The sequence below is a fragment of the Tachysurus vachellii genome, chromosome 23, assembly GCF_030014155.1.
Source record: "Tachysurus vachellii isolate PV-2020 chromosome 23, HZAU_Pvac_v1, whole genome shotgun sequence".
NCBI lineage: Eukaryota > Metazoa > Chordata > Actinopteri > Siluriformes > Bagridae > Tachysurus > Tachysurus vachellii.
The window spans coordinates 6,465,987-6,492,139 of NC_083482.1; the positions used below are offsets into that span (position 1 = coordinate 6,465,987).

At 41.0% G+C, this 26,153-nt stretch overlaps 1 protein-coding gene across 1 annotated transcript in view; it reads right to left on the minus strand.

The window, feature by feature from the left end:
* Positions 1–1,864: 1,864 nt before the first annotated feature.
* Positions 1,865–26,153, minus strand: part of galns (galactosamine (N-acetyl)-6-sulfatase) — a 34,247-nt gene continuing 9,958 nt past the window's right edge. Inside the window, exons 6-14 of the mRNA XM_060858957.1 lie at positions 25,106–25,172; positions 23,920–24,047; positions 20,950–21,089; positions 20,768–20,871; positions 16,821–16,957; positions 15,699–15,801; positions 9,328–9,449; positions 2,970–3,087; positions 1,865–1,977 (exon numbers count right to left, since the gene is read on the minus strand). Of these exons, the coding sequence (XP_060714940.1) occupies positions 1,891–1,977; positions 2,970–3,087; positions 9,328–9,449; positions 15,699–15,801; positions 16,821–16,957; positions 20,768–20,871; positions 20,950–21,089; positions 23,920–24,047; positions 25,106–25,172 (1,006 nt within the window). The 3' untranslated portion in view covers positions 1,865–1,890. The remainder of the gene's footprint in view (positions 1,978–2,969; positions 3,088–9,327; positions 9,450–15,698; positions 15,802–16,820; positions 16,958–20,767; positions 20,872–20,949; positions 21,090–23,919; positions 24,048–25,105; positions 25,173–26,153) is intronic.

Consider the following 26,153-nt stretch of genomic DNA (forward strand, 5'->3'; position numbering starts at 1 on the left):
ATCCCACCTCTTTCTCAGGTGCCACTGTAACGAGATAATAAACGTCACTCATGTCACCTGTCAGTGGTTTTAATGTTACGGCTGATCGGTGTACATGTTAGCTAGCTAAATCATTAACCTCGGTCATTAGCTAGCTCATCTCGGTCATCTATATTTTCCAGTTGCCTGAACAACACTTCCACCACTTTACCCTTTCGAAAGGCAACTTCCATTTACACACCGTTGGTCTTGTGGCACTGCTCCGCTCTGCTTCTTAATTGCTTTAGATTAAAACATTATGGAGAGGAATAAACGGTGTGGGGAGAACATACAATCAGTGCTGTTTTTGGGTTATATTCTGTTTCATTGGATGTAAAAATGATCAGACAAGAACATAAGACACCAGACCAGGGCTCCTATGTGTCGTTCAATGTGGCATGATTATGGGAGATGGAAGGAAACCTGAGAATTCAGAGAAAACCTACATATACATTCATTCATTCATTCATTCATCTTCTACCGCTTATCCGAACTACCTCGGGTCACGGGGAGCCTGTGCCTATCTCAGGCATCATCGGGCATCAAGGCAGGATACACCCTGGACGGAGTGCCAACCCATCGCAGGGCACACACACACACTCATTCACTCACGCAATCACACACTAGGGACAATTTTCCAGATATGCCAATCAACCTACCATGCATGTCTTTGGACCGGGGGAGGAAACCGGAGTACCCGGAGGAAACCCCCGAGGCACGGGGAGAACATGCAAACTCCACACACGCATGGTGGAGGCGGGAATCGAACCCCGACCCTGGAGGTGTGAGGCGAACGTGCTAACCACTAAGCCACCGTGCCCCCCCCTACATATACATTAGAAGTATAAAATAATTCCCTGGTATTCCAGCAGCAGGATAGGAATATAAACCTTTGGGTTTGATTCGAATGCAGAGAACCAACCCAGCCACTGAGGGGTAAATTCTCAGTGCTGGTCCCAAGCCTGGATAAAATGGAAGGGCATCCAGCGTAAAAGCTGAGCCAAAATCTAAAGATGCTGATCCGCTCTGGCGACCCCAAACAGGGAGCAAGAACATTCATTCATTTTCTACCGCTTATCCGAACTACCTCGGGTCACAGGGAGCCTGTGCCTATCTCAGGCGTCATCGGGCATCAAGGCAGGATACACCCTGGATGGAGTGCCAACCCATCGCAGGGCACATACACACACACACACACTCATTCACTCACGCAATCACACACTACGGACAATTTTCCAGAGATGCCAATCAACCTACCATGTATATCTTTGGACCGGGGGAGGAAACCGGAGTACCCGGAGGAAACCCCCGAGGCACGGGGAGAACATGCAAACTCCACACACACAAGGTGGAGGCGGGAATCGAACCCCCAACCCTGGAGGTGTGAGGCAAACATGCTAACCACTAAGCCACCGTGCCCTAATTTCTCTAATTACTTCATTACATAAACCACACTTTCTGTAGAAATGTAAGGACCTTTTGGACAGGTCTGTTTCAGCCTCAAAGAAAAGGCCAATGTCAAGATGACAAAGCAAGACACACATTAAGCTTTCGCATTCTACTAGTGAAGTCATGTGACAAAAAAAAGCAATAGAAATAAAATCAGTGAACAGCAGGACAAATAAACCTTTACTAAAGATTTCAAATGTTAAACCTACTGTATTTATCTACTGCTAATGACATCAAAAACTAACATAAAATTGAAACTTTACATAAAAGTAAATAAATAGAAAAATTATATAATGATTGTAATTTGTCAAAATTTGTAAAAATTATTAACTATTCATCATGAGTGCAATCAGAATCTTTAGATAAACGTTATTCGAAAAAAAAAAGAAATGTACAGTGATGTAAAGATATTTATTGGATGCATCAGTGGGGCCATTCACATTTCCATGGATTAGACGGTGGGGATTTGAGGCACTTTCCCAACTTCTCACATCCTGGTGGAGCCCAATTCTGTCAAAACAAAACAAAACAAAACAAACCACATTTACAAAGACATTATGAATATCTTGCATTGTTACCTTTTCTATACAGCCTGTTGTTTATTAAAAATTAAGTGTGATATACAACTGGACACTGGGGGGCACTGTTGCTACACCAGAGTTTTGTGTACCACCTACAGCACAACATCTCTACATTAACCAGGCATACCACATCTCAAAGGAAATATTTTCCACTCACCTTCCAAATTTTTTTTATTTACACTGAAATATGTAGAGAATTATATATATATATATATATATATATATATATATATATATATATATATGCAGCACTGGGGTGAAAAGTGAGCGAGAACAAAGAGCAATCGAGAAAAAAAAACATCTAATTTTCTAGAAGCTCTGTCCAAACAAATGAAGTGCGTTAAAAAAATAATTAAAATGGCTTGAAGATGTGGAAGCAGATCAACGAACAGAAAAAAGTTAAAATATCTGAATCCTAACCTAAAAAGGGAATATTCACATGAGGGTGAATCGACTCAAGGTCCAATTTGTTCTGGACTACAGCATGTGTATTTCATTTGTGAGACAATACCATGTACAATTAACGCAGCCATGTTTTAGCTCGGACATCATTTAAAGTTTCTGCCGTATGGAATGATTCTTATTATTGTGCAAATACTATCTTTTTTTTTTTTTTTAGAATTAAAGACATTGAGGTGAGGCCAAGCCTCCTTCACTGGGACGTTTAAATCAAAGCACACTGATAATGAAATACTGATGTAGGTATATAAAATGATAAATATAATAATTCAATCTTATCAGTGTACTCTAATTTTATTAGAATCATTTAGAAATGAAATGCTTGTGAATCTAGACACAGACACACACACTGAATAAAGCCTGGCAGGTCGTTAGAAATAAAGAGACAGCAGTGTGAAAATGAGTCAAAGGTGAGGCAGGAAGGAGAATATTAAATGCCCTGATAAAAGAGGCTCGTCTCACCATCACTGCCAGATCACACATGTTTAGCTGTGGCTCTCCGGGCACGAGCGTCCGCTTATGTTGCTCCACTATGGCATTGATACGTTCAAGAACTTGCTGATATTCCTTAGACAGGACGCTGAGAGAGAGAGAGAGAGAGAGAGAGAGAGAGAGAGAGATGGATATGGGGGAGGGAGAGCAAGAATGTACCTTGCAGCATGAACAAAACCAATCATACACACACTGAAGCGGGGCAATCACACCGAGCCATCAATTCGTCCACGCTCACACATACACAATTACACGTGCACACACAAAGAGGTGCTCTGACAAGAGCCGGGTTCTTCAGTAAAGTCAAGCACACTCAAGCTATCTTCTCTCTCTCTAACACACACACACACACACACACAGCCCAGTGAACGGTTATATACTCGAGATGAACAGTAGTCAGGCATGGCAGTGCACACACAAAGCAGAGGACACAAAGGGTCAATGAAATGCCTGAGGAGAAAAACATACACCGTTAGTTCTATATCACACCATGTGATACGAATTAAGCCAAGAAAATAAACAGTGAATTTAATGATCTATTCTTTGTTATGTAAATAGGATAAACATATATGAATATATAGAAATTCATAGTTTATAAAATGTTAGAAAATAGAAAACTCAGGATCTGTAACAATAAAACACTGTTGTTTGTGGATGGTGTATATATATTATTTTTATGTTTTCGATTTATGAAAACATCTTTTTGATTTTTAATTCCCAACCTTTTTTGCATCTATCATTGTTTTTGCAATTTGAAAAATCATCATGTGCTTATAAATATTTACATTTATGTAAAATTAAAGTTGAAATCAATAATAACACGGCATAATTACGTATATCGTCTCTAAGGTATGCTTCTTAATGCTGGACACACACACACACACAACAGTAGAGAAACCCATTGCTCTCAGAGAATTGCTGTCCTCAATAGGACCTGTAAGAGTTAATTGCCTCTTCTGTGTGTGTGAGAGAGAGAACCACACACTCACACCCACCCACACTAATATCACTACAGCAATTACGCCCTTAATACACTGGTAGGCCGCACCTGTGTCAGCGCCGCCTCCTGATTGGCCCCCTGGGAGTTTGTGTGTGTGTGTGCGTGGGGTGAAGGGTCAATTAGTGTAATAACCCCAGGCTCAGTCCGAATCACACCTTCACTCACAGCGCTTCAGCTCTCCCCAAGGGAACACAGCCTTCCACCACATACTAACACCTGCTCCTCTAACGCCTCCACCACATCCAAGCACTAACCGATAATGATGAGTCGGCTTATTACGCAAAAGACAGAAGTGCAGAGACTGGAACAAGACATTTGTGACACATGTCAATTAAACAGAGTGGATATAAAAAGTCTACACAGCACTTTTTTTCAATTATTTTGTTAGTTTTGAACAGAGAAATGCTTGGCTCAGACAGAAGCTGGATTGATTATTTGATCAGCTCATAAATTAGAAAGCCTAGATTGTGGAATCATGTTTAATTAAGTGTTCAGTTTAAGGTACAGTAGATGTCAGATAGTTTTATAACAATTCCCATCTTTTACCGCATTATGTCTTATACCTTAAACTCATAACCCATAAGCACTGAATCAATAAGCACTGGTGTTTTTATTTATGCCCAGCGTCCGGCTGAAGGAAAAAAAGTGCTCTGTCAGCACAGTTCGTTAGCATCGTTCACGCCAACAGTTTCCCCTCCGCAACCGCAGTGGCATAAATTATAATAACACCTCATGCAAATGCAGGCCTTTGATTTATAATGCATGACACCCAAGGGGCAGGGGTATTGCTCAGGTGTCACCACACTGATTAGTGATTCACAACCCCACTGCTTCCAACGCACCCACACGCACACACACACACCTCTCTGCCTTCCAAAAGCTCTATTGTAAAACCATTAAAATAAGTCCATACATGAACAAAACACAACAACTTGCACAACAGTATGGACAAATAAAGAAGCCCAACTCTCTCTCATGCTCTCTCTCTCTCTCTCTCTCTCACACACACACACACACACACACAGAAAGACAAGAGAATTGAGCTCAAGAGACAATCAAATACCTCTGCCCTTTCTCTCTGTGTGGAAATTGAGCAATTCAGTCGGGACTATTGATTGGAGACTGAAACATTCGTGGGAAGCAGATGAGGCCTGTGCTGCTGGCAACATTAGCCTCAGGGCTTAAGTTTTCAGTGCAGGGTGATAAGGCCATGGAGTGTGTGCAGCAGTGGGTGGAGAAGACAGGGACTGTGTCCAGGGACAGATTTCACCAGTCAATTGTCCTAGTTATTGTGTTTTCCCTGCCAGTGCAGTGCTAACGCTCTCGTTCATCATTCATTCCACAAAAGGCAGTATGATACCCATAAGAAGAAAATGACCAATCCAGAGATCAGATTGTCTTATAGATAGTTTAAAACAATTAAACCATAAATAAAACATTCAAAACAAATCCAGTGTTTACTAAAATAACTCCACAGTACTGCCCTGTGCTGAATGAAGCTAGTGTCCAAAATAAGTGTGTTGGAGTGTGTCCAATAATAACTGTGTTGGAGGTTGTGCAGTGTTGAACTGTGCTGGAGGATGTGCACTGTTGAACTGTGTTGAACTGTGTTGGATGATGTGCAGTGTTGAACTGTGTTGAACTGTGTTGGATGATGTGCAGTGTTGAACTGTGTTGAACTGTGTTGGATGATGTGCAGTGTTGAACTGTGTTGAACTGTGTTGGATGATGTGCAGTGTTGAACTGTGTTGGATGATGTGCAGTGTTGAACTGTGTTGGATGATGTGCAGTGTTGAACTGTGTTGGATGATGTGCAGTGTTGAACTTTGTTGGATGATGTGCAGTGTTGAACTGTGTTGAACTGTGTTGGATGATGTGCAGTGTTGAACTGTGTTGGATGATGTGCAGTGTTGAACTGTGTTGGATGATGTGCAGTGTTGAACTGTGTTGGATGATGTGCAGTGTTGAACTGTGTTGGATGATGTGCAGTGTTGAACTGTGTTGGATGATGTGCAGTGTTGAACTGTGTTGGATGATGTGCAGTGTTGAACTTTGTTGGATGATGTGCAGTGTTGAACTGTGTTGGATGATGTGCAGTGTTGAACTGTGTTGGATGATGTGCAGTGTTGAACTGTGTTGAACTGTGTTGGATGATGTGCAGTGTTGAACTGTGTTGGATGATGTGCAGTGTTGAACTGTGTTGGATGATGTTCAGTGTTGAACTGTGTTGGATGATGTTCAGTGTTGAACTTTGTTGGATGATGTGCAGTGTTGAACTTTGTTGGATGATGTGCAGTGTTGAACTGTGTTGAACTGTGTTGGATGATGTGCAGTGTTGAACTGTGTTGGATGATGTGCAGTGTTGAACTGTGTTGGATGATGTGCAGTGTTGAACTGTGTTGGATGATGTTCAGTGTTGAACTGTGTACTGGGTTGGTTTGTGCTGAATACCATTTGTCAGAGCTGTGTTTGAATGTCTTGCATTAAATGACACTTTAGCTGTGTTATATTGTGTTGGTCTGTGTTGTGTTGTGCTGTGTTGGGAACGATTGGAGGTGGGAATGTTCAGTCGGGCTCTACATCATCTTAAGTGGCTCTTTAGGTAAAGACTGAGATTAATGAACACAGAGTGTGGCAAGAAGGTGGGGGAGAGAGTCAAAAGCAGGCGCTTCCAACACACACACACACACACACACACACACACAGAATGGCAAGGGTTAAATTGTGACACAAGACGAACACCTTCTGAAAGCCAAATAAATTCTACAGCCTTCCACACAGCTATTGATTTCTTCTGAGAATCTCTTTTCGCTCCCTTACTTGAGTCCAATGGAGCAAAAAAGGATGGAGAGATCAAAAAACAACATTAATGTTTAATTATTCCATCTTGCTTTGAGAGAGAGCAGATATCTTGGGGATGGGAGCAGGGAGGTGGAAAAGAAAAAAAGAGGGAAGGAGGAGGAAGAAGAGGAGAAAGACACAGAAAAGACAATGGTTTTAAAAAAGAAAGAAAGAAAGAAAGAAAGAAAGAAAGAGCGCGCACGTGCGAGAGAGAGAGTGTTGTAGATATGAGATTCCTTTACATGATAAAAGGAGAGTTGTACTGTATGTAGGAGAATGAGAAAGAGAGAGCTTGACAGATTTAAAAAGAAAAAAAAAGATGTGTGTGTGTGTGTGTGTGTCAGAGAGAGAGAGAGAGAGAGAGAGAGAGAGAGAGAGAGAGAGAGAGAGAGATATGAAGTGAATGAGACAGATAGAAAGAGAGGCAGGCCATGGGGATTTCAATAGCCTAAGGGCCAAAAGGCTAATACAATTGACAACAAGCAAATAAAGGCAGATCGAGCTGGATCTGTCTATAACACACAGAGCAGGGGTAACAAGTCAGGGCAAAACCTTCTGCTCTCTCCTCCATTACCAAAGTCAGCCAAAGTTGTTGGTAATTTATTTCATTTTTTTAATGACATAACCTAATTATTATGATGACTTATTTAAAACAACTAAAAAACAAGCACGAAGCATTCTACACTCATGTTTCCGCAGCATTGTTTTGTTTTTTTTACAATCCCGTGACCACAGGAGTGTCCATTAATCAGTGTCTCCTTCCGGCTTCCAGCGCCACCTCGACAATCTGTCTTAGAATTTTATCCAGCAGCTCGTGCACATGCAGATAATGATCTTTTAAGGCGCTGTTTGCAATCACGAAAAGAGCCGTTTAATCAGCCTCCCTCGGAGCGTGCAGATCAATCTGGATCAGTATCGATCGGACAGATTCAGACTCGCGCTTCTTTTCCTCCTCCTCCTCCTCCTCCTCTCCATTCAGCAGGCGGCACTGAGCCGTGGCAGACAAACAAGTCAGAGACTGCAGGGATGATACCAAAGACCTCCATTGCCGTTTATGACAGAACGTCTTAGATAAGATGCGGGAAGATGTCAGCCGAGCCGAAGGCCAGCGTCTACATTAGGTTTTAAAATTCCACTACAGAATAAAATACTCTATTCTTCTCATATCATTAGGGTCAATAATATGGCAACCTTCATGAATCGCAGCAAACATAAAATTTGCCATAAACACAATTTTATGTTCCATCCAGTCTCCTTGCCTAAATACCATATACTATTTTTATAACTTAATTTGTTTATTCATGATCATACATGCTTAGAAATAGTAATGGAACGCATGCATGAAGCGAAAAAGTGTATCGCAGAGCATTTACATGTTAATGCAGAGATCATTTTAGATAACTATGAAGTTATTACAATATGGGTGTAACATTACATCATTTTTATTTCAATCAGTGGAATTGCCTTTTGACATTTGCCTGGGACAATACCACTTTGGGACAATACCACTTTGGGACAATACCACTTTGGGACAATACCACTGCTGGTTTCAATTAAGAACACAATTTCAAGAAGACGTCCCTCCGGAATTTAAAAGGGATTGTTAACTGGTCATCACGAGGTTAAAACAAAAATCCTTAAAAATCTCCTTAGCCTGCAATAGTCAATGCCTTAATTCCATCCATTGCAGGTTGATCTACAACACCGATGTACCACATAAACAGAAACACGTCCATTACTTCGTGTGTGCTGACAAGAATTTCTACACAAGTGCTGAATGACTGATGAAAGATTTACAGGTCAGAGTTTTAGTAATGCGAAATGCTGAATTCGATCGTATTCCGTTCGTGTTCTGTTCACTGGAGCCACTAAAACAAGGTGTCCAGCCTTATCTGCAGAAGACAGGAGTAGGTGTTCATTTCGGGTCAAGCAGAACGGAGCCAGAACTGATTCCATCTGTTTAATCAGTTGATCTTGGCTTTCAGTGTACTTAGGTGCGGTATCTGCTTAGTTGGGATGAAGTAGAAGTCTGTATCCACACTCACCCTTTCTGGATAAGATTGGACACCACTGGTCTGAGTGTCTGAACTGCACAAAGCACTACGAGGTTTGTAAGCACGGTAAACGGTATGTGTGTAGGACGTGTTATCACGTGCTGACCACATCAGGAGACAGTCACTGAGTGTAGCCCATCTGATGCTATACTCCCTTGTGAGTGTGAGAGGTACCGTAGCTTCACGTATGGTTTCTGTTAAACACTGCAAGTACAGCCAAAGTCTCCTGAGTGCTAGTGTCTACTATTTCACTTCTACACCACTCAGTCTGGGCTAAGTGTTTCACTGACACATTTCCAATCAGACTTTTATTTTCTGCCTCCTAGTGGACATGTTTACATTATGTGCAAAAGTAAAAAGGAGTGAAGACACGCAGATATGCAGATGTACAAATCAGGCCTTACTTATGCTGACAGATTTACTCGAGCCATACCTGATTGGCTGTTTCTCTCCTGGGTCCCGTCCCAGATGGAAAATGAGAGGCTGCATGGTGTGCTCCATCTGGATGTGATTGGTGACCCCTGGAACCTCCTGGCCAGGACAAAAGTTTATACCCTGTGGGAAAAGATGTATTAATATAGACTAACAAAATCATAAGCAAGATTTTATGCTTTGGATCATACCATGTCGTCTATCAAACATGGTGAAGGCAGTGTTGGTAGGTACAGCTAACCTGAAGTGTGTAGGAGTTATATTTTCTGCTCAGATCCAGTCGAATTTTGCAAAACTGCTAAGCCCTCACTACCTAGTAAAAACAGATGAACACCCAGAACTTACATGTAAAAACTAAGAGCTTCTTAAGGCAAAGAAATAAAATGTTCTTAAATGTCCGAGTCATTCAACTGACCTCAAACCAACAGAGCTCGCATTTCACTTACTGAAGGCAGAAAGAGACACAAACAAGCAGCAAGTGAAGTCAAGTAAAGCCTTAGCAAAGCATCCCTAGGGACAAAAACTCAGCTTTTGCTGATGTTCAGGGGATCGAGCCTTTAGGTGGTCAGGTTGTTTGTGCAATTAATTGTGAGCCTGTAAACATTTGCTGGGACTGTGTAAAGTTTGCTGGGACGATAAAAAATATTTTGAATTAAAGCTAATATTTACACAAATATGTTGTAAAAAAAACCCTCAATTTAAAATATTATTTCTCTGGCCACAATTCGGTCCTAGGTGTATTTGGACATTCATTAACATGTATTTATTTTTTGAAGCGAGTGATTTTTAGGTAAAAACCTTTTAAGGAATTTTGCAAATTTCTCCTGACATTTTCATTAAAATACTCACGAACAGAAAAAACTGGGTTTGTGGCACAGCCTTTAGACAAGAGAAAAACAAATTAGCCTTTAACATGGTATATAAACTCCAACGCAATAAACAACATTTAAACAGCAAAAATAAAATCAAATATTCACAAAATCCCAAAAGATAAATGTCCAGTTTCTATTCTTTGTTCCATATTTTTGCTCTTGTTTCTTAAAACTTGAGCTTCTGATTCACATGTACAAACCCCATCACCTACATTTTAATAGATTTTTATAATTTTGTAATTATGAATGCCTATTTTTTAAGTATCTGAATAAATACCTACTATTCAGATCTGTATTTATACATAACATCATACCAACATATTGAAAGCATGAGGTATATTGACCGAGTGAAGATGACCCTTATGACACGCTCTTCAGCAGAAATTCAATTAAGAGACATGATGGATGGAGAGATGCAGCGGAAACATCAATAATCCTCAGACTACAAGGAGGGTTCAGAATGATAAAAGAACAGACCTGCTGTATGGAAATCTGTGTGTGTTTTTGTTCCATTTTTCTTATGTTACACTGCCTGAAGCTATTGTGGTACCTCTTCAACAAGACTCTGGTGAGACTGCAGGGCATCAGTATCTGTGTGTGTGTGTGTGTGTGTGTGTGTGTGTGTGTGTGAGTGGCAGCAGGAGGGAAGAAGAGTGTTCTTAATTTGGGGAAGGAGGAGGGTACTGGGGCAAAGGCTATGCATGGAACTGGGACTTTGACACACACACACACTCACAGTTCATCACTTCGGTCCCTGTAAAAAAAAAAATTCCCAACACACTGATCTAGGGTCAGCCAACAAATGAAATACACCAAACACACCGCTATAATAATACACCAAACACTGTGCTATAATAATACACCAAACACTGTGCTATAGTAATACACCAAACACTGTGCTATAATAATACACCAAACACACAGCTATAATAATACACCAAACACTGTGCTATAATAATACACCAAACACACAGCTATAATAATACACCAAACATTGTGCTATAATAATACACCAAACAATGTGCTATAATAATACACCAAACACTGTGCTATAATAATACACCAAACACTGTGCTATAATAATACACCAAACACACAGCTGTAATAATACACCAAACACACAGCTATAATAATACACCAAACATTGTGCTATAATAATACACCAAACACTGTGCTATAATAATACACCAAACACACAGCTATAATAATACACCAAACACACGGCTATAATAATACACCAAACACACGGCTATAATAATACAAACACACCGCTATAAAAATACACCAAACACACCGCAATAATAATACACCAAACACACCGCAATAATAATACACCAAACACACCACTATAATAATACACCAAACACACCGCTATAATAATACACCAAACACTGTGCTATAATAATACACCAAACACTGTGCTATAGTAATACACCAAACACTGTGCTATAATAATACACCAAACACACAGCTATAATAATACACCAAACACACAGCTATAATAATACACCAAACACACAGCTATAATAATACACCAAACATTGTGCTATAATAATACACCAAACACTGTGCTATAATAATACACCAAACACACAGCTGTAATAATACACCAAACACACAGCTGTAATAATACACCAAACACACAGCTATAATAATACACCAAACATTGTGCTATAATAATACACCAAACACACAGCTGTAATAATACACCAAACACACCGCTATAATAATACACCAAACACTGTGCTATAATAATACACCAAACACTGTGCTATAGTAATACACCAAACACTGTGCTATAATAATACACCAAACACACAGCTATAATAATACACCAAACACTGTGCTATAATAATACACCAAACACACAGCTATAATAATACACCAAACATTGTGCTATAATAATACACCAAACAATGTGCTATAATAATACACCAAACACTGTGCTATAATAATACACCAAACACACAGCTATAATAATACACCAAACACTGTGCTATAATAATACACCAAACACACAGCTATAATAATACACCAAACACACAGCTATAATAATACACCAAACATTGTGCTATAATAATACACCAAACACTGTGCTATAATAATACACCAAACACACAGCTATAATAATACACCAAACACTGTGCTATAATATTACACCAAACACTGTGCTATAATAATACTCCAAACACACGGCTATAATAATACACCAAACACACGGCTATAATAATACAAACACACCGCTATAAAAATACACCAAACACACCGCAATAATAATACACCAAACACACCACTATAATAATACACCAAACACACCGCTATAATAATACACCAAACACTGTACTATAATAATACACCAAACACTGTGCTATAGTAATACACCAAACACACAGCTATAATAATACACCAAACACACAGCTATAATAATACACCAAACATTGTGCTATAATAATACACCAAACACTGTGCTATAATAATACACCAAACACTGTGCTATAATAATACACCAAACACACAGCTATAATAATACACCAAACACTGTGCTATAATATTACACCAAACACTGTGCTATAATAATACACCAAACACACAGCTGTAATAATACACCAAACACACAGCTATAATAATACACCAAACATTGTGCTATAATAATACACCAAACACTGTGCTATAATAATACACCAAACACACAGCTATAATAATACACCAAACACTGTGCTATAATATTACTCCAAACACACGGCTATAATAATACACCAAACACACGGCTATAATAATACAAACACACCGCTATAAAAATACACCAAACACACCGCAATAATAATACACCAAACACACCACTATAATAATACACCAAACACACCGCTATAATAATACACCAAACACTGTGCTATAATAATACACCAAACACTGTGCTACAGTATAATAATACACCAAACACACGGCTATAATAATACACCAAACACACGGCTATAATAATACACCAAACACACGGCTATAATAATACACCAAACACACGGCTATAATAATACACCAAACACACGGCTATAATAATACACCAAACACACGGCTATAATAATACACCAAACACACGGCTATAATAATACACCAAACACACGGCTATAATAATACACCAAACACACCGCTATAATAATACACCAAACACACCGCAATAATAATAAACCAAACACACCGCAATAATAATACACCGCAATAATAATACATCAAACATTGTGCTATAATAATACACCAAACACACCGCTATAATAATACACCAAACACAGCGCTATAATAATATACCAAACACACCGCTATAATAATACACCAATCTAAAATACTACAATACTGCAACACCATTTCTCAATCCAAGTTCCATTGCCTTGATCATGTAGGTGTTTACAGGTATGTAGTACAACTCTCACGGCATAAAAGACTTCTTTTGTTGTGTTTTGGGCATCTGGTTTTAGACAGTAGAACGTGACAAGCAAACCACAGCAAATTTAATGCAGCTATAACCAAACACAGCTGATATAGTTCTGATAATGTCAGAAATATTTTTATTAAAACCTTTGTTGCTTTTACAACGACCCTCTAAAAGCCACCGATAGGAAGACACCATAGGATGACCTGCAACTCACAAAACAGCAAATATATGCTTGTACATAGTAAAAATGCTAATACAGTGGTGTGAAAAAGTGTTGGCTCTCTTCCTGATTTTTTTTTGGCACGTTTTTCACACTTTACTGTTTCAGATCATCAAACAAATTGAAATATTACTCAAAGATAACAAGTAAACACAACATGCAGTTTTTAAATGAAGGTTTTTATTATTAAAGGGAAAACAAAACCCAAACCCACATGGTCCTGTGTGAAAGTGTTTGCCCCCTAAACCTAATAACTGTTTGGGCCACCCTTAGCAGCAAGAACTGCAATCAAGCCTTTGTGATAACTAGCAGTGAGTCTGTTACAGCGCTGTGGAGGAATTTTGGTCCACTCATCTTTGCAGAATTGCCCGTCCCCTAATAAAATGCTGTACTGTAAGGAATTGTTCGGTGAGAGAGTAGACATGAGAGAAATATGACGAAGAGGGTGATATGTAATTTTGTATAACTAAGTATGCAGAAAAATAATGATAATAAAGTTACTGTGCTTAGGGTCAAAACAAATAAAGAAATGCCACTGGCTAGTGAGCAAGAATTCATCTTATAGTCCTTATATTATACATATGACCCAACAATCTTTCTAGCTGGCCTCTGGCCTCGCGCCAGTGGAACCACAATAAACCATTTTCATATTTCATTTTTCACCCCTATGATTTCTGACAGGAAGGAGCATCGGATGCAGAGCACTTACTCTGTGAAATTTCTCATTTCGCACTTCAGTGACCCTTGTGGGTCTTCAAGAGGAATGCACCCGCATGAATGATACTATTAAGCCATCATTTCAACCACATTTAAGTGCAAAGAAACCAGCAGGGAAAACCTGGTTGTTTTAAAGAATCCTTATACTCGTGTAATCCGAAATCATCCAAATCAATTTCAGCAGCTCGGCTTCTTGGACTTACAGCGGCGACAAACGAGACAGAGGTTCAGGGGTCAAAGGGCAAGGCGAGGCTGAATTCTGCACTTGTCTTCTAAGCGCCACACACACACATATATATATACTCCTGCTCAAAACAAACATAAAAAAACATATTAACTACAAGGACTCCTCTCCGAGTGTCCCTCGGCCACTCGAACAATCGATAAGACAGCTCACAGGCAATCAGCCGCCATTATTTGTGAAGTTCCACTCCAGTTCACATGAGCTGATAAAGGAGGTGTCTATTGATTCAGTGGCCCTCCAGGAGAGGGCAATTTAAGCAGCCGATGGGGCATAAAACAAACTCAGGGAAGAAAAGCCCTGGGCCAGAGCTGGTTCTGGGGTCTACATGTTGAGTGTCATTCAAGGAATAAGAGAAAGAGTGTGTTTTTAACTCTCCATCTCTCTTTCTCTTCTTTTTGTCACTACATCAAGCTTGTAGTATGAAAGGTGGTGCTGGTGCAACCGGCGATTCATACTCACTGAGGTGTGATGACCACGTTAAATCAACAGTTTGTTATTTTTTAAATTGTTTCTAAGCCTTTAACACTGCCATGCATGTGCAGATGCAGAGGGTTTTGCTTGTTTGTTTCTTGGTCACAGACTAATCAACTCCTACTTTTTTCTAGAACACAACTAACAAGTCATATATAGTTTCAGAAATGTGTAAAGAAGTGTGTGATTTTGTTCTTTTAAGATCACAGAAGGCTCTAAAATGGACAAACTTTAACACTGATTAGGCTTGATTTCTAAGATAAAAAAATCAGTGCATTTTAAAATTGCTTTGGTCTAACACACACACACTCTCACACACACACACACACACACACACACACACACACACAATCTTTAAGGTTAGGTTATGAGACAGTAGAACACAAGAAAAAAAAAGGAAATTGCACACATCATTAGTTCTGACCTTTTTAAACTCCTCCCACGAGTTGGTCCATGTCCAATAATGTGCCTTGTACATCTCGAGCCGCACTGCCATCATCTCATTGCCACGGTAATAGAAAACGGGCCTGTTGAGTGTGAAATAGGATTGGTGAATGCTGGACAGCAGTGATAAGTCACCCCATGCTTGGGCACTGCCAACTAACAGTGCCCCTCAGCCTTATCCCATTACGCGCTCAGCAGAACACCTTATCCACTGTGGTGGTCTCTCCCTCTCACTTTCTGCCCGTCCGTCTGTCAATCTGTCTGTCTGCCTCTCTGTCAGTGTGTCTATCAGTCTATATGTCTGTCAGCCTGTCTAACTGTCTGTCAGCCCTTCTGTCTGCATGTCTGCCTCTCTGTCTGCATGTCTGCCAGTATGTCTGTCTGCATGCCTCTCTGTCTGTCTGCATGCCTGCCTCTCTGTCTGTCTGCATGCCTGCCTCTCTGTCTGTCTGCATGCCTGCCTGCCTGCCTCTCTGTCTGCCTGCCTCTCTGTCTGTCTGCCTGCCTCTCTGTCTGCATGCCTGCCTGCCTCTCTGTCTGTCTGCCTCTCTGTCTGTCTGCCTCTCTGTCTGCATGTCTGCCAGTATGTCTGTCTGCCTGCCTCTCTGTCTGCATGCCTGCCTCTCTGTCTGCATGTCTGCCTGTCTCTCTGTCTGTCTGCATGTCTGCCTCTCTGTCTGCATGTCTGCCAGTATGTCTGTCTGCCTGTCTCTCTGCATCTCTGTCTGCATGTCTGCCTCTCTGTCTGCATGTCTGCCAGTATGTCTGTCTGCCTGTCTCTCTGCCTCTCTGTCTGCCTCTCTGTCTGCATGCCTGCCTCTCTGTCTGCCTCTCTGTCTGCATGTCTGCCAGTATGTCTGTCTGCCTGTCTCTCTGCCTCTCTGTCTGCCTCTCTGTCTGCATGCCTGCCTCTCTGTCTGCCTCTCTGTCTGCATGCCTGCCTCTCTGCCTCTCTGTCTGTCAGACTGCACCTCTCTTTTCCAGGGGCTACATTTTTAAAAAAATCTGTGGCGTATCAGTACATTCTTAACCCTCACATGTTGTGTGAGTGTGTGTGTGTGTGTGTGTGTGTGTGTGTGTGTGTGTGGGTGTGTTTTTGCACCTTTCTATTACTGAATTGTTAAAGAAAGTGGAACTCAGATCCATGCCATCGATGATCCGGTCATCAGGAGCATTAAGGCCGGCAAGAGCGAGGCTGGTAGTGAAGAGATCCATCACGGTGCCCAACTGATAGCTCACCTAGTAAGAAAAGACAACGCAGAGTAAAGAAGGACAGAGACACAGAAAGAAAGAGAATGAAATGCATACTTATTGAATCTTAGAAGCCCTGAATATAGTTCACATCCTGCACACTAAAATTGTGCAACAACAGTGTTTGTTTATTTTACACTGGAATCAGCCAGCAATCTTCTTCTACTCTACACTCACTGTAACATGTTGTCTGGTCTTTTCTACACTGTAGTTATGAAGATGATGTTGCCAACAAGTTCAACATCGTTAAATGATATTATTCGACTGAATTTGTGTTTTTGCAAACTCCTACCATGATGCAACAAGTGATGCGATGATAACGTAGTCCTACATGTATCTCTTCTATGCATATGTTAAATAGTAAAATAGTACAAATAGTTTCTCATGGTGTTAAAAAAAAAAAACATGGTCACTGTAGGGGATAAGAGGAGGAACCTGGTGACTCTGATCATACGAGCTACATCACAACACCACACACACACACACACACACACACACACACACACACACATACACCCTCTCCATGAAGCACAAAAGGAGTCCGTCCATGGGGCCCTGATGATGTGCTTCTCCAGTCTTCTCTAATCTCAGGCTCAGCATTATTATACACCACACAAACAGCTCTGTAAATGACGACTGAAGAGGCCGGGTGTGAGGGAATGAGGGAGGGAGGACGAGAGAAAGAGAGAAAAGGGGGAGATGGGACACGTTGGAGCTGCAGTTTTATCTCCTTTCTCCAGTCGCGGCACAAAATAAAGCTTTATTTTATTTATAAACTTTGAACTATTTTCCGATAAAATGCCATTTTTTCGCTGTCATCCTTGATCTTCTATTCCATTCTCTCCTGAGCGGCCCTTTGAGGGAGACGGCACGCTCACAATCAGATAGTGCTATCAACCCTGAGCAGCTGGCTGTGCTGTGAGTGTGCACACACACACACACACACACACACACAAAACCTGCCTCAGCCTCTGTGAATTCTCCATTCTCTCCATCCGCCACCTTCTCAGCCGGAGACGGCCTGGCACATTCCATTATCCACACACACACACACACACACACACACACACACACACAACCACACACACAACCACACACACAACCACACACAACCACACACACAACCACACACACACACACACACACACACACACACAGAGGAAAAGGAGAAATCAAAGAAGACAATTAATAAAGTTGACTCCCTACAACCACCAGCGAATCTTATCCAGCTCAATTGGGAAAGAAATACATTGTTGAAAGAAATACAGAAATAAATAAAGAAAGAACAAACGAACGAACAAGGAAAAAAGGATGACATTTCTTTATCTCCCATTTAAACTCTCTCTCCCCCCCCCACCCCACTCCCCTTTTATTGCAGGGCTCTGCTTTATTCTAGACTGGGTATGTATATGTCTTGGTGGAAATCCTAGAGGAAGTTATCTGAGGAGACAGACCTGCTATCCCTGTCTAATTCACTCCAGCTCTGGGGATCAGCTGATAAAGCAAGCCTAAGCGATGGGGCTGGCAGCTTCTGGGCCGACAGTGGCTCAGCCCTCCTCCTCCTCCTCACAACCCTGCATCCTCCCTGTCCATATGTGGGAATGCTGAGCTGGCCGACGTTCCTCTGCCAACCCATTCCATCACATCCTGAGCCAACTCGGTCTTCTGCTGGCATCCAGAAGCGAAGCCTGCCACGTCTGGAAATCATTAAGCATTTTGGGTCGTGCAGGATGCTGAAAATGCATTGGACATGCACACACAGATTGTTTGGGTTTAATACCCTTAGAAGCTATAAAATAAGAGGCCAGTGTGCTAACGTGACCCACGGGGTCAGGGGTATTTACACTGAGATCACTTTACACTTAATGCAGTCGAATACACTCAGGTTAACTCCGTCCTAATGGGGCGAATACTATACAATAAACTTTTTTGATTTGAAAACTATACAGATTTGCTCCTGCTTCAACATTGCAATCACCTAACTAGCTTTAAAAGGTATTATTTCTAGCTAGTGTATAGCATTATAAAGAGGAAATGAACTTTGAGATGGTAAATATTAGTAGTCCAATATCAAGCTAGTTGATTGTTTATAAATATACGAATAAAAGACGGCGTTAAATAAGCCGGCATTTAAACCCAATGGCTTTCATAGCAACATCCGAGCATAGTGACCTTAACGTTTTAACTTCGTTCTCAAGCCTCATTCTGTATTAATAATAATAATAATAATAATAATAATAATAATAATAATAAGGCACAAGCTGCAAAAACAGTGCTGGTTGGTATCAGTGTGTCCCATATGAGGAAGCAGAGCTAGAATCTGAAAGCTGGGTCAGGTTTACTCTGCAGCTGGCGGGCAAATTTTAACAGCATGGAACACCTGCTTGCCCTGGCACTGCCCTCCACTCCACCGCTCCTCTCCTCCACCACTCTATCACTCCCTGAACACCTGGCATCCACACGAACAAAACTTCCCTCTGCTGCCAACTTCTAGGCTTCCACATGCTCCCAGACACACATACACACACCCGACCCACTCACCCCTCCTCCTCTTCCCCAGCCTGTCCTTTATCCCACACGCCTGGCATATTCAGATATAGAAGCCCTCATTACAGCTCAATCCAACCTCGGCAAACACACAAACAGATTAGCCGCTTAAGACGTTCCCAATCCCTCTCTGCGCTATCAGAGTCCTGCACACCCGTCAGATACGAGCCGGGGGCAGAGCTTAACGCGGCCCGCAGACACCTCACCATTCCAGATCCTCCAAAAATCCCTACCCTGCGCCTTGGCGCTGTCTCGCAGCCACCCATAATACAATTAAAAGTCATTTGCAGAACGTGCAGCTTTAGCGGATCAGTAAAGAGAGGCTTCCTCTCAGCCAGGAGAGAGAGAGAGAGAGAGAGAGAGCGAGAGAGAAGCACAGGAGCACAGACAGTCTCAGAAGTTGTGTTGAGAAACACATGCACACACAAATGAAAAAAAAATTTGCTTTTTTTGTATCTTTGTCAAAAACGGCAGGAGATTCTGGTGTGTTCCTTTGAGAAGAGGGATTGAATTACAATACCTGATGAGGCCATTAACACTGATTCAACAGTCAAAACAATTGAGAAGGATTGGTTAAAGGATTAAAGCCAAAAGCATTCACTAACTGCTGAATAAATAAATGTATTTATCCAATTCTTCCCCTCTGGATAGAAGCCATAAGCCCTAATTTATCCCCATACTTTTAAGATGAACTGACTTCTACAGCAAAGCAATGTATGCTATCATTATCCCCCTTAGCCTGAAGGTTATAAGTGCTTATTGAAACTTATCAGATTCTTCTAAGCTGGTGAAGTGTATGGCTAGATGAAGCAGTAAATAGTGACACAGTCTAGTTTATTCCACACTCCCACTTCTACAACATTATTATTCAGACTTAGCGAGCTATATTACACGCCTGACTAGCCAAGTTCATTTTTCGTAATTGAACAGAGATCATAAGCACCACTCGCACAAGTTTTCTGAAGTTAGCTACCCAGACACATCGATGCTGGAGCGACTAGATTGTAGGACAAGCCGGAGATACATCTTTACTGTTCGTTTACATTTCAACATACCATGACCTCCAGTCATGCGTTTTATTTGCGAGAAAAGTAAAGTTCGGAACGACAACGAAGGAATTGGTGCAAGTGGAACCATAATATCTGTAACATTGGAAGAAACGGATGCTTTTCTGTTAAACATACAAGACTATGAGTGAGCGTAATACCCTGCTATAGTATTAGTGCTGTTTACTAATAGGGAAATTCGCACCGTTCCTGCTGGGATTCGTCCAGGCCACCAAGCAATAGCAGGCTCCCTCATTCCTCCCTCGAAGGTTGTCTCCTTTCCGCAAAGGAATGGTCCATTACTGCCACCTGAAAACACAGAAGGAACTCAAGCACAAGCATACCGAACAACACTGAGGTCCGGTGTTAAGTTTTCCAGCTCCTCACTTTGCCCTGGTCCAGACATCACTGCAGCACCGTTATCAGATGTGAAGAACACAAAGGTGTTCTTGTCGATGCCCAGCTCAACCAGCTGAGCCAAAATCTTCCCCACACTGTGGTCCAGCTCCATCACAGCATCACCATAACTACAAGGCACACCATCACACATTTTAGGACTCCTATATAGACCAACAATGAAGCTATACGAAAGCATCAAAAATTCTACATGTAACATCAACAGCATATTACAACAGAGGTCAAAACTACAAATATATCTGAAACATTTAGGAGTAAAAAAAATCATCAATACCTCAGTGCAACCATGACGACAGAGAAGTGTGAAAAGGAATAATAGCATTATTTTTATTCTTAATGAGGATACTTAAGAATACTATTCTTAATAAGGATGCTTTCTAAAATAGGAATTGAGACTAAAGCAGCTTAAGCTTCTCTCTGCTCTCAACACACCTCATTGAGCATTCTGTAAGAATGCCTGATTAGCAAGGTCTGAGATATCATGAGGAATACTAAAGGAGCACACACGACCCAGGCAACGCATTCCCTCTTCTTCAGTTTTACCTGTGGGCCGCTTAAAATCAACATTTATTTGAGCAATTTTAATTCACAGGGAAAAACCGGGGTGTTCACTTGATTGGAAAATAAGAGAGAGAGAGAGAGAGAGAGAGAGAGAGAGAGAGAAGGAGAGAAGGAGAGAGAGAGAAGGAGAGAGAGAGAGAGAGAGAGAGAGAAGGAGAGAGAGAGAAGGAGATAAGGAGAGAGAAGGGGGAGGGAGAGAGAGAGGGAGAGAGAGAGAGAGAGAGAGAGAGAGAGAGAAGGAGAGAAGGGGATAGGAAGAGAGAAGGGGGAGGGAGAGAGAGAGAGAGAGAGAGAGAGAGAGAGAGAGAGAGAGAGAGAGAGAGAGAGAAAAGGAGAGAGAAGGGGAGAGAGAGAGAGAGTGAGAGGGAGAAGGAGGAGGGAGAGAGAGAGAGAGAGAGAGAAAAGGAGAGAGAAGGGGAGAGAGAGAGTGAGAGGGAGAAGGAGGAGGGAGAGAGAGAGAGAGAGAGAGAGAAAAGGAGAGAGAAGGGGAGAGAGAGAGAAGGAGAGAGAGAAGGGGAGAGAGAGAGAGAGAAGGAGAGAGAGATGATGACGTTTATCTATTTCTCTCACACAAGACAAGACAAGATATAAATTTTATGAGCATAAAAAGAGTTTTGGCTCCTTGCTGCGACTGCGAAGTTTAGTTCTCCGTCACCTTTCCCCTGTTCCTTATATTACTTTTTTTACCATTTTAATCATTTTACCCAACAATTTTCTTGTCTAACTATTCTGTGATCTAGTTAAGGACGCACCATCTGTCAGCATACTTTCTGAGATATTAAGGCATGGCAGGTTAAGCTGGTTCAGATACCTAGCTCCTTCTTCTCCCATAGTGATCCCTGGTGTCATCTACTCTCTAAATGTTGACTTGACTTTACACACTATGTAAAAGAAGTCATGGTTCATCAGACCTGGTCACCTTCTTCCATTGCTCCATGGTCCAATTCTGATGCTTACATACAGTGGTGTGAAAAAGTGTTGCCCCCCCTTTTTGCACGTTTTTCACACTTTAATGTTTCAGATCATCAAACCAATTTAAATATTAGTCAAACAAAAAACAAAATCCAAACCTACACATCATGCCGAGATTCAAAGAAATTCAGGAACAAATGAGAAAGAAAGTAATTGAGTTCTATCAGTCTGGAAAAGGTTATAAAGCCGTTTCTAAAGTTTTGGGACTCCAGCAAACCACAGTGAGAGCCATTATCCATAAATGGAGAAAACATGGAACAGTGGTGTGTGTCTTATTACATCTGGCGTAAAAGTAACACTGCAAAAAGAACATCACACCAGCAGTAAAATATGGTGGTGGTAGTGTGATGGTCTGGGGCTGTTTTGCTGCTTCAGGACCTGGAAGACTTGCTGTGATAAATGGAAGCATGAATTCTGTTGTCTACCAAAAAATCCTGAAGGACGATGTGCGGCCATCTGTTCATGACCTCAAGCTGAAGCGAACTTGGGTTCTGCAGCAGGACAAGGATCCAAAACACACCAGCAAATCCACCTCTGGATGGCTGAAGAAAAACAAAATGAAGACTTCGGAGTGGTCTAGTCAAAGTCCTGACCTGAATCCTATTGAGATGCTGTGGCAGTTCATGCTCGAAAACCCTCCAATGTGGCTGAATTACAACAATTCTACAAAGTTGAGTGGACCAAAATTCCTCCACAGCGGCACAGCGGAACTGTTTGTGGCACAAACAGTTATTAGGTTTAGGGGGCAAACACTTTTTCACACAAGGCCACGTGGGTTTGGGTTTTGTTTTCCCTTAATAATAAAAACCTTCATTTAAAAGCTGAATGTTGTGTTTACTTGTTATCTTTGACTAATATTTAAATTTGTTTGATCTGAAACATTAAAGTGTGACAAACTAAAAAATCAGGAAGGGGGCCAACACTTTTTCACACCACTGTACGTATTGTAGGTGCTTTCAGTGTTGGACAGGGGTCGACATGGGCACTCTGACAGGTCTGTATGAACAGTCAGCATGAACTACTTCAGCAATTTGTGCTGCAGTGGCTCTACTGTGGGATCGACCATACAGGCTAACTTTCGCTCCTGACCTCCATGACCTCATCAGCGAATTGTCCTTCTTTTAACCACCTTTGGTAGATCTGACCCAGTCGTCTAAACATCACAATCATGTCCTAGTCAAAGTTGCTCAGATCCTTACACTTGCCCATTTTTCCTGCTTCCAACACATCACCTTTGAGAACTGCCTGTTCACTGAGCTACCTAATACATCCTTAGTCGTATCGGTTGTTATTGTGACAAGATAATGAATGTTATTCACATCACCTGTCAATGGTTTTAATGTTATGGTTGATTGGTTTCGAATTTGACATCTGGACATCAATAATTTAATACAATCTGGATCTTACCGTCCCCGCTGACTCTGACCCAGGAACTGCTTAGAAGCATAAACTGGATCGTGTGTGGCATCTGGGGCCCAGTAGAGGAAAAAAGGCTGATGGGCTGTGTTTTGGTGTGAGATGAAATCCAGTGCTTCCTGTACACACATCAAGAGTTAAGTCAAGAAGCTTTTATTGTCATTTCAACCATATATAGCTGTTGCAGTACACAGTGAAATGAGACAACGTTTCTCCAGGGTCATGGTGCTACATAAAACAAAGACAGAGCTATAAGGACTTAGTAAGTAAGTCCTAGCCACATAAAGTGCAACTGTGCAACCTGGTGCAAACAGTGCAGGACAAGACAAACAAGACAGTGCAGGACAAGACAAACAAGACAGTGCAGGACAAGACAAACAAGACAGTGCAGGACAAAACAAACAAGACAGTGCAGGACAAAACAAACAAGACAGTGCAGGACAAAAGACAGTGTAGATGAAACGTTACAAGACAATACAAAAAATACAAAAAAGCAGTGTAAATACTGTATGTTCAGACAATATTGTGTGCAGTAATACTACCAGGAAAAAACATGTTTATGACATGTGAGAAGAGCATCAGAGCATAGAACCAGCAGTAGAGTATGGATGGGGAAAAACATCCAACAATGTAAATGCTCACTTCAGGTTTGCTTTTTGACGAATAAAAAAAATGGCATTATATATATATATACATATATATATACACACACACACACATAACATATATATTGTATAATCGCTAAGAACAATCATGCAGATAAAACTTCTGGTGCCACTCAGGAGAACTCTTCGTTCCATCGATTACTGACTGATGCCTGGTAGTGCTGACTCAGCGAGGCATGACATCCCTTTCCAGAGCATTCAAACTGTCTGTCCCAGAGTGGTAGAACGAACTAACCTCTATCAGGACAGCAGATATGCCACTGTCGTCAAAACATGGCTACGGACCCACCTTTTCCAGGGAAAAGAAAACTTTGCTTCTCCATCACTCAATTAAAAGTCTTGTATGCTAGCACTACTAATACTTTGTCCTTTTCTTGATATATTTTGCTCGTATTTTCTCATTTGTAAGTCTCATTGGATAAAATAAATAAACATCATTTTGCATGATATGATTTTTTTTTAATTCACTGAACTGGATACTGAAATATTTTATGTGAAACTGTAAATCTCACCTGTAAAAAGTGCTGTGTGAGGTTTGATTCCCCAGTTTTCCTGTTGATTTGAAATTCCTCATAATACCTGTAAAACACAATGCGCTACGTGTCCCATTAACGCTTTATAACCTGACCTGGCTGACCTTATTATAGTCGCTTTAATTCACGTCACAGAGTGTGTAGCAGGAGCAGGTTGTACCACAGATACTCATTTGTTTTGAGTAACAAGTAATTTATATTATTTATTTTTTACCATGTGTGCAGTTATACTGGATTATTTTGTGTGTGAAGACTTTTTATTGCAAACAAACAAAGTCAAATAACAATACAGAACCATTTTGGTTTTACATGAAAAAGGAGTAAAGTAAAAGAAATACAACAATAACAAGAATAAATAACAGAAAGGAAGTAAAAAGAAAAAGAAGTAAACAAACCACCCCCCACCCGCCCACCCCGGGTCCTGGCCCTTTTTAATTATCGAATACAAGTCATTTTAAATTTACAAAAGAAAAAAAACCTAATCCGGCAAAACCTTAAGGCCTATGAAATATGAAACAAACGGTTGCCATTTATAAAAATACCTGGAGGTATTACATCTTATCGTATATTTAATGCTCTCAAGCTTAATAAAAAACGCTGTATCCTTTAGCCATTGTGAGTGAGATGGTGGGACAGAGGACTTGCACTGAAGAAGGCGGCGACGTCTGGCCAACAATGATGTAAAGCTAATAACTTCTTTTTGCAGAGTTTAACGGAGATGCTTTATCTGGAAGTCCAAATATAGAAATCAATGGGCAGGGTTGCAAATGTACTCCCAGAATAGTGGACATGGTACTGAAATACAGAGATGGGGGACTCGAGTCATATGACTTGACTCGAGTCGGACTTAAGTCGCACATTTGAGACTTGAGACTTGCTTGGCAAATATTAAAAAAAGACTCGACTTGACTTTGACTTGACATTCATGACTTGAGACTTGACTCGGACTTGAGTTAAATGACTCGAAATAACTTGTTTTTTTTGTTTTATCTTGTTTTTAAATCTGTTTTTAAACGCACACAAGAAC